This window comes from Octodon degus, unplaced genomic scaffold (assembly GCF_000260255.1).
Source record: "Octodon degus isolate 3935 unplaced genomic scaffold, OctDeg1.0 scaffold00037, whole genome shotgun sequence".
In the NCBI taxonomy this organism is placed as follows: Eukaryota; Metazoa; Chordata; class Mammalia; order Rodentia; family Octodontidae; genus Octodon; species Octodon degus.
The window spans coordinates 12,012,299-12,022,886 of record NW_004524613.1 but is presented as its reverse complement, the minus strand read 5'-3'; the positions used below and the strand labels follow the sequence as shown (position 1 = coordinate 12,022,886).

At 37.6% G+C, this 10,588-nt stretch overlaps 1 protein-coding gene across 1 annotated transcript in view; it reads right to left on the bottom strand.

Annotated features, from left to right (window-relative positions):
- Top1 (DNA topoisomerase I) overlaps positions 1-10,588 on the bottom strand; it is a 118,617-nt gene that overhangs the window by 60,054 nt on the left and 47,975 nt on the right. Inside the window, exon 3 of the mRNA XM_004630909.3 lies at positions 1,761-1,863. Within this exon, the coding sequence (XP_004630966.1) occupies positions 1,761-1,863 (103 nt within the window). The remainder of the gene's footprint in view (positions 1-1,760; positions 1,864-10,588) is intronic.

Sequence of the window (10,588 nt, the reverse complement as noted above, 5' to 3'; positions counted from 1 at the left end):
AAAAAAAAAAGAAAGAAATGAATGAGTGGTTGAGAAGAAAAGGTCACGGGAGTGGTACAAAAATGTGTGAAGAAATACCTTTGTTAAAAGAAAAATAATCTAGTTTTTAGTGATTCATTAAAAAATTTATTCACTAAAAATTCACAAAAGTTTTTAAAGATTCATAAAAACAATATGCTGGCTGGGGAGAGAGCTCAACAGCCTAACCACCTGCCTGGCAAGCCCAAGGTCCCCAATTCAATCCCTAGCATCGCATGCCATGTTGGCTCCAGGTCCCCACACATGCCATGCCAGCCTGAAACTGGGTGTGGTGGTGCACACCTGTATTCCCAATGCCAGAGAGGCTGAAACAGGAGCATCACTACGAGTCTGAACTGCATAGCAAGCCCCTATACCAAAAGAATAAAAATAAAAATAACAAAAAATTAAAAAATATGCCTAATAATTTTCATTTTAATTTGTTCACAGACAGTAAGACAAACAAATGGTTCGCATAAAATTTAAGATGCAAACTTATTCCACATGAACCCTCCCTGTTAACTAAACTAAGGCCACTCTGGAAATAACCATATGGCTTTCTTACTAACAAGTAACTACATAGTACAAATTTCTATTTTAATGAGTAGTTTGCCTTCTGTATCAAAAAATGGAACAAAAGAACAAGAAAGAAATCTTTCTGGGTCTTAGATCCAGGAAGCAGCACTGCAGAGTTCATGTGTTTGGGAAAGCTAGCAAATTTCTTTCTAGGAAAATCTCAATTTAAACCATCTATGTAAGATTCCAGGCGTTCAGAGAGTAAGGAAACTCTCAACATTTTTTAGACTGGGCATGGTGGAGTGTGCCTGTAATCCCAGCTCTTGGGAGGCTGTAAACAAGTGGAACACTATGAATCTGATCTAGTAGTGAGACCACGAACACCTACAGAACTTTCCCTTAAAAAAAATTTTTTTTTAATGTACTTTTTTCTTGAGATAGGGTCTTGCTATGTAGTTCAGGCTAGCCTTGAACTCACTACATAGCCTTGGTTGGTGATAAAATCATGGTGATCCTCCTGCCTCTGCCTCCCATGTGCTGTGATTATAGGCTGCATAACCACTTCTGGCTTATACAAACTTTGAAAATACTGAAAACAGGGGGTTGAGGGGGTGGAGAAAAGGAAAAGAAAAATTAAGTCTCTAATCTATTTACTTTTTAAACAAGGCACACTTCATTAAATGCCATACCACGGTGTATTACAATGAATCCATAGATAGAAACCACCTTTTTTGTCCCTACCAACATAAAAACAAAACCTAAAAACAATACATATTTTTAATAAAGTATATATTAAAAGACTGAAGGGCCAGCCAGATAGCTTAGTGGACTAAAACACCCGCTTAGGCAGCTGCAGGGACTGGGATTCAATCCCTGGCATGTGGTGCCAGCCCTGCCCTGAGGCACACTGAGACTCTATTGAGACTGGGTGTGTGGTGCACACCTGTAATGCTAGCACTTAGGAGGCTAAAAACAGGAGGATCACTATGAGTTCAATCTGTATAGTGAGACCCTGTACACTGTACTTGCTTTTGTACACCCTGATCTGAATAATGGCTTCCCAAATGAGACATGAATTATCAAAGCCAGTCTCATAGCAATTCTAGAATCAAATACAATCTCCGTGCATTTTGTTTTAACCAGGTTAATTAACTTTAGCTGAAGTTAATGTCTATTCTGGAAAGACAAGCAATGGCCAACCCACTGCTGAGTGATTAGACCCTTACCTGTTGCTATGCTTGGACTTTTCCCGGTCCTTCTCCTTGTCCTTCTTGTGTTCTTTATGCCGGTGTTCTCGATCTTTGTGTTTATCTTTGTGTTTATGAGAATCTGCAACCATAAGTGATAGGTCAGTTAAAAAAGTCATAAGCTACCCACCTACCTTCACAAGCTGGTCAATAGGCACAGGATTCAAATGGCACAGTGGCCATAAAAGCACATTCCTCAAGAGGTAAGGATTTTACAAAGAAGCCCATACAAGGCATTCTATTGCCCCGTCTCTAAAACCAAGAGTGTGTTGCTATTACTAATATGTGATGGGATATAGGATGGAGAGCCAAAATCTACTACGCAAGTAAACAGGTTCAGCATTCTTTCTAATCCTTATTATTAAGCCAAATTTGCTGAGTGTGGTGGTACCTGCCTGTAATCCCAATACTCAGAGGATTGCTGTGAGTTCAAGACCACCTAGGCTACAAAGTGAGCTCAAGGCAGGCCTGAATTCCATAGTGTGACCCTGTTTCAAAATTAAAAAACAAAAACAAAAACAAAAAAACTGGTAAATGAAACAAAAGGATGAATCTTGAACACTGATTCAAAAGATCACATGATCAGCTATATAGTTTCTGGACAAGTCCAAGCCTCAAGAAATATTTTTAAATTAACTTTAATGAGTTACAACTGCTATGCAATAAAATATATTGCAAAGACAATGTATTAAGTCTGACATAGTACAGCGATTTAGAAGTGGATAACCTCAGAAAGTTCAATCCATATTTTCTACCCTTTAGCCCCAAATAAGCACTGATGTGACAACAGTATGGGTTAGATTTGTAATTTCATAAAAATGAAATCACATAGAACTTTCTTTTTTTGTCTGACGTCTTTCAGGATGTTTTGTTTTGTTGAGATAGGTTCTTACTACATAGACCAGGCTGGCCTCAAACTCAAGGTAACCCCCCTACTTCAGCCACCCAAGTACTAGGATTACAGTTGGGCATGTGCCACCATGTCCAACTCATGCAGCATGTTTCTGACATTCATTCATGATCCACATCATGGGATGTAACTAACTAGTGTCCCCTTTTAAAATTTTTTCTGGTGCCTAAGGATTAAACCCAGAGCCTCTCACATGTAGCTATCTACCATTTTGATGCTAAATGGTATTTACTGCATGGATACACCATAATTTATCCACTTATTAATATTTGCTTCCAGACACTAGCTATTATGAATAAATCTGTTATGAACATTCCTATGTCAGTCTTTCTAAAGACAGTTTCACTTTTCTTGGTATACATTTAGGAGCAAATTTTAGGTCTTATTTAAAAAGTTTAACTTAGTAAGTTATTAAACTGTAATTTCAACATGGTGGTACCACTAAAAATTCACCAGAGTTCTAGTTGCTGCAATTTCTCAGCAATAACAATCTTCTACTTTTAGCTATCCTAGTGGATTTGTAGGGTACCTTACTGTGGTCTTAACTCATGTTTTTTGATTAATTACTTTTAGTAATGAACATCTTGTGATGTGCCCATTGACACTTAAAACCTTCTTTAGTCAAGGATATGTTCAAATCTTATTTTTTAAATCTCATTACTGAATTGTAAAGAGTTCTTTACACATTCTCAACTGTACATTTTATGTAGGCTATATTCAGTGTATTATAGATATTTTTGAATAGTTACTGGCTTGCCTTTTAAAAATTTTATAATGGTGTCTCTTTAAAAGTTTTCCGGGCTGGAGAGATGGCTCAGTGGTCTAAAGCACCTACTTGAAACAGGCTTGGCAAGGCACAGGGACCTCGGTTTGATCCTCCAGCACCACATGCCAGCCAGCCCCGCCCCCTGGTGGGCTGGGCTGGCCACACACACACACACACACACAATAAATAAAATGTAATAAATAAAAATAAAAAATATAAATAAATATTAAAAAAAAAAGTTTTCCAATTCAATACAATTTACTTCTTTTATTTTTTTTCTTTTTTTCTTTTTTTTTTTTTTTTGGTGGAATCGGGGATTGAACTCAGGCCCTTGTGCTTGCCAGGGAAGCACTTATTTTATTGAGCCATCTCCCAGGCCCCTGAATTTACTTCTTTTATGTTGTACTTTGTGCTCTAAAAAATTCTGTCTCCCAAAGTCACAGATTTCCTCTTATTTTTTGTAGTTTTACAAAGGTAGAAGTCAGGGTTCACTTCTTTATCTATACAAATGTCTCGTCGTTCTGGTATCCAAGGTAAAATGAAATCCTTGGTTTCTTTACTGGAAATAAAGTGAATATATATTCATGTTTAATTATGGATTCTATTCTACTGCTACACAAACACACTATCTTGACTAATGTAGCTTCACAGTTACTTGAAACAAATTAATGTAAGAACTTTACCATTTTTTAAAAAAGTTTTTCATCCTGTAAGTGAACGCTGACCCCTGTGCTGCATTCCCTTGCACTCAAATCATAAGACCTCCCCTTTGCGGTTTTCAGCCTTAAAAACCCTTGTCTCTCCCCACCTGAGTGCGCACATACTTGGAGACGAGAGTATGTGCTGCCACTGAGCTCAGCTAAAAAAAGCACTTTTAAGTTGAAAAGAAAAAAAGTTTTTCAGTCATTTTATATCCTCTGCATATCCAAATAAGTTTTAAACACAGTTTGTTAATGTCTTTTAAAAAAGAAAAGCCAGCTAGCAATTGGTGTTCATAGGATAATTTGGAGAAACAAGACATCAAAAAAATTTTGTATCTTATGATTCATAAACATGGTATATAGCCCTATACTTCTGTAGATGAGTCCAACTTTAATGTACATTAAAATAACCCCAAGAGCCTGTTCACTAGAGCCAGGTGACCCCGGCTGGCAAACAATAAAATGGAAATGTCAGTATGTAACATGCAACATAGGACATGAAAGGTATTTTTCATTTCTGACTCTCTCCTTGCTCTAAGGAAGCCAACTTCTACATTCAAAAGCTCTATAGAAAGACTCACAGTAAGGCACTAAAGGCTTCTGCCTTCATAAACTCTTTTGCAGATGGATTCTCCAGCCTCAAACATTCAGATAACTGGAGCCCTGGCTAACAAGCAGACAGTAATCTCTTTTTTCTTTTTCCTTTCCCCTTTGTCTTGATCGAACCCAAGGTCTTCACATTAAGCCATATCACCAGTCTTTTGGGTCTCAGGAAGTTGCCCATGCTGGGCAAGAATTTGTGATCATCCTGCTTCAACCATCTAAACTGCCAGGATTACATGTATGTACCATCACATCTGGCTGATAGCAATCTTATGAAAAACCCCAAGCCAAAAATCAAGTAGCTAGGGGGCTGGCCAAATAGCTCAGCAGATTAAAGCACCTGCAAGCAGGTGCAGGGGCCGGGAGTTCAATACCCCCCCCACACAGCAACTGAGACTGGGTATGGTAGTACACACCTATAATCTCAGCTCTAGAGGGGCTGTAAACAGGTGGCTCACTATGAGTCCAATCTAGTAGTGAGACCTTGAATACCCTGTAGACCCCTAAAAATCAATCAACCAATCAATCAATCAATCAATCAATCAAGTAGCTAAACTGTTACTAGATTCCTGAGTCACAGGAATTCTTTGAGAAAGCTACTGCTGTTCTATGCTACTAAATACTGAGATACCATGATTGATAGTATTAATTACTAATAAGTAGGCACTATGTATGCTCAGTTCATTCCTTACAGTAAAGAAGCCACATTTGGCATAATCAGTTGAACATTTATTATATGCCAGGCCTGTGAGAAAAGAGAATTCCCATTCCAGAGATAGAAAAATTAAACACACAGTACCAGAAGCAAGACTTGAATCCAATCTTCCATGCAATATACATATCCTCCAATTTCAAAGTCTTAAGACTATAACCTTAAAAGGCTGCGTCTCAAGCCATAATAATAATATATATATATCAACAGCACTATAACCTGAAATAAAACATCATTTTATTTTGTAGACCAAATTCAACAAAGCAGCTTCAAAACATCAAGATCTGCAATATTCAACTATTACAATAAATTGAAAAAAGTAGACCTATTAAAAAAGAACAAAGCACCTGCAAGCAGGCACAGGGGCCGGGGGTTCAATCCCCAGGCCAGTCATGCTGGCCCTGCCCCCAGGGCACACTGAGATGGCAATTGAGACTGGGCATGGTGGTGCGCACCTGTAATCCTAGCTCTTGGGAGGCAGTAAACAGGCAGATCACTATGAGTCCGATCTAGTAGTGAGACCCTCAACACCCTGTAGACCCTCCCATGAAATACAAAAAAAAAAAAGAACAGCACCATCAAAAACCTGTATAATTTAATAAATTTATAAACATTTACAAAATGACATCAAAGTATCTTGAAGATACACATCAAAACATTGAGATAAGTGACCTCTGGGTGATACATTCATGAATTTTTGTGCACGTATTTCATCCCCCCTCAATGAATCATTTATAAGAAAAAGAGTAATTCCAAATAGATGTAAGATAACAAGACTGTCAATATCTTTTCAAAACACAAAGCTTCAAAACTCTTTAATTTTTTTTTTTTTTTTAATTGCAGTGCTGGTGACTGCACCCAGGGCCTTTATACTGAGCTATATTTCAGCTTTTTTTTTGAGACTGGGTCTTGCTACCATAGGCTGGGCTCAAATTTGTGATCCTTCTGCTCAGGGTCCCAGAAGGGCAGAGATCACAAGCATACACCAACAAGCATAGCTCAAAATAATTTTAAAGCCAATTGTCCAACTCTTTTAAAGCAACTGCTATCTAAAAATACAAAACCAAAATGTCTAGGGAGAAACATGGGGATATAATTGAATAATCTTACTAATACAGTAAGACATAGATAAAAAGGCCATGCCCCATGTGTCCCTAATTTACAAACAAGTTATCACATGTCTACTATATGCTCAAATTGTGACAAGGTATCAAAAAGTATAATACAATTCTTTAGTTGTGCTGTTGTGGCTGCCTTGATGTCCAAAATGAATTCTCACCTTTCCCTTTCAGTCATTTCCTGCCTTTCTGTGGGATAGCACTCAGGAGCAATATTTGCCACATTTCTGTTATTTCATAGAGACAAGAAAGAGAACATCCAGAGCTGCTTCTGAAAGTGTAAAGAACAATGGGATACGTCTGTCTGAAGTAAGGAGAGGGTATGGGACTGGGGATGTTAGTGGCAATGTGTCGTTTACTGTAATAATTATCTTCAAACTTAAGCATTCACCACGTATCTTTTTTTTTCAGAACTGGGGACTGAACTCAGACCCTTGCGCTTATTCTACTGAGCCATCTCCCCAGCCCCCACCATGTATCTTGATCATCCCTTGTAATTAGCGGGGGCCTGGCCTTAGCTCAGTTCTTTAAGTGGCTGCTTCCACAAAGCTGTCAGCCTCAGGTTGCTGTAGTTTGATCCCCACAACACTCCAGCCAGCCAAACCACCCCTGAGGGCATTTAGAGCAAAAAAAAAAAAAAAAAAAAAAAAAAAACTTATGGGGGGCCTGCCCCTTAGCTCAGTTCTTTAAGTGGCTGCTTCAACACAGCAGTTAGGCTCAGGTTGCTGTGGTTCGATCCCCACAACCCAAGACAGCCAGTCATGCCTTGAAGGCATTTGGCGAAGAAGAAAAAAAAAAAAAACCACCTTGTAATTAGCAACTTCTGGTAGTTGTGTCCAACCTATGCCCCTTCTTCCCCCCAGTGAAGATGAAGTCTTGCACTGCATATAAAACATACAATATACTATATGTAAGTACAATTTCCTCAGGGAAGCAGATTTGGGTTAGTAGAAACAACTTCTTACAAACAGAATAGGGTGTCTCCTAAACATGAAAATAAACTAACCAACTGAATAAAATGTGAAGACCCACACACAGATAGGTAAATTGACAGGTTAAATAACCTCCAAGGATCAATTCTAAATCACTCGTGAGTAAATGATGACTAGAATTTGTTTTCAAGTAGCTAGGGAAAAGAGGAATTGAAAGATACAGAAGAAAATTAAACAAGATTGGCAAAAACTTATTAGCTCTTAAGGCTGTATGATGGATACAAGGGAGTTCACTATACTATTTATGTGTCTGTATTCTTGAAACTTTTCACAATAAATCACTAAGTTTCTTCTCTTCTAATACTTTACTTTCTAGTATTATGTAAGGATAACAGCAAAAGACTATCTAGCTCTCAGAAAGGATTTGTACTAAGGAATAGTAAGAAAGTTTAATTGATAAAATTAACCCATAGTCAAGGTGTTCTATTCTAAGAATGACAGGGAACCACTTCAAGCAGAAAAGGAACAAAAACTATTTAAGACTAGTTGAAGGGCACTGTGTATAGAAGGATAAAGGTACACAGCTAGAAGTTTCTTAAGCAACTTAGAAAACTGTGACCAAAAAGGAGGGAGAAAATGTACGTGTGTCCAGGATAGCGAAAGTAGAACCCAGTTCTAGGAAGTCAGTGCTATGTGTAATGAATGCAGGGGAAGAGTCAAAAAATACTCTTTTTCAGTCACTGTTAAAACAAGGGGCCTTGGCAAAAGCATTAAAGTGTGTTGAACAAAAACTTAAAAAAAGGAAAAAAGACTGGAAAAAGATGCACCTAACTAAAGTCACACTGTATGTAAGCTAGTGGGGCATCTGACTGAAAAGTCTAGAGAACATACTTGTAACCTTGAAGATAAAAGTAAATAAACGTATTTCTCTCCTTTAACTGGAATTTATCTAAGAATAGATACTGTTCAACATGTTTTGGAAAAAGGATGATGTCACTTCAAGCATCTGTTAAATGCAAAAAGAACTGCTGAATTGAAAAAGCAATACAAACCACTGTATTTTGAATCATCAGAAAACCTTATTCACTGTGAATATGGGTCACCTAATGATTTTTAATAACAACCGTTTTCAACTCCTAGCACTTAATAACTATAGATGAAAATACAGTACGATTCTTGAACTAAGGCTGCTTTGAAAGCTCAGAATAATTAAAAATAGCTAACTCCTTTCACTAGGCTTACCTGGAGTAAACTCCATAAAGTCAAATGAGTAAATGAATAAAGAGAACAGATGTCAACATTTTTTTGTTATCCAAAATATTTCTCAGGTTTAGAAAGCTTTCAAGTAAAGAAATTTCCAAATGACAAAAGGAAAATGTCTCATCCCATTGTAGGAATAGTTAGTATTTAGCATTACCCAAGGACTTGATGGTTATGTGCAAACAGGAATCCTTTTACTCTATCAGATTCAGGATTTTATTTTTGAAGACCAATGCAATTTACAATCATCAAATATACTCTTTAAACCCAAGCTCCCTGCTAAAGGATCACCAGACAAAGACTCTGCCCTCAACGATTGAACATCTAATAAGATAACCAAGATCTGAAACTAATCAGCCACTGCCCAAAGCATGCAAGAAAGAGACACTAACACAGCTGCCAGCACCAGGTTAGAGTACATTTTATTAAAATGTCTCACTTAACTTTTTTGCTTCATTTTGTTGAGACAGGGTCTTGCTCTGTGATTCACACTGGCCTTGAGCTCACTATGTAGCCCAGACTGGCCTCAAACTTGCAGCAAACCTCTTGCCACAGCTTCCCAAGTGCTAGATTATAGGTATGCACCATTATGCCTGGCTTTAATGTCTCACTTAATTTTCTACCATACTGGTGAAAATGAAATACCCTCATTTCATCAACGATAACAACAACTATCTTTTACTAAACATGTATTCTACATAAGGTAGTATTGTGCTACATGGATCACCTTTTAATTCTCCCAACTCTGGGTGGTATGTATATTATCCAGTCTAAGAAACATTTTAACTTCATTTAACATCATAGAAAATAGGGTGTACTTAGTAGGGAGTAACACCTACATGGGGTGAATTTGGCTATATCTAACAAAACTGACTCATAGGCTCTCTCCTTTTTGACCCAGCAATCCTACATCAGAGAATTTAGCCTAAAGATACACCTCCAGGGTGTATATACAAGAATGAATGGATGATGATAAAGTTAGGAGGTAGTACTTGAGAAAAACAAGTAACAGGAAGAAAGTCAGAAGTCAAAATCCATCCCAGCATTTAGGAGGCTGGAAACAGGAGATCATCATGAGTCTGACCTGTGTAGTGAGACCCTGGGCTAAATATATGGAAAAAAAAAATCTTTAAAATGGTCATTCAAAGATTAAAGACAAAGAAGTAAAGTAACAAGGTTTCTATTGCATCACAATGCTAATTTAGAAACTGTGAACTTTTTGTAAAGTTAATAGACCTTGGGGGCCTGCCCCTTAGCTTAGTTCTTTAAGTGGCTGCTTCAACAAAGCAGTCAGGCTCAGGGTGCTGTGGTTCGATCCCCACAACTCAAGCCAGTCAAACCTGCCCTGAAGGTATTGGGAGCAAAAAAAAAAAAAAAAAAACAACCAAAAGTTAATAGACATCTTTCCAAATGTCAAAACATGAAACATGTATATTAGGATTAATTTATGGCCATGAGAGGGATATTGAATCTAGGTCATAACTACTGGATTCCCCTTGCTTCCAAAGTGTGAAACAGTCTGGTTACACACAAACATACACACATGATGAAATAAATACCCTGGGTAAAAAGAGGTGATAAGCAGTCAATGTCAGTTTCTTGCAGGAATTACCTGGAGTTCAACCTTACTGAAAGGTAAGAGAGAGTCTAAAAGTCAGAGGAAACCAAAAAGCATGGCTGGCTGATAAAAATAAAAATACTACAGACTACAGTAAGGAATTCATAACAAAGACTATTATCATTGTTGAAAATTTTATTCTCTCTTGATTGAGCAAAATCAAGTAAGATATATTTCCTGCCAGCTA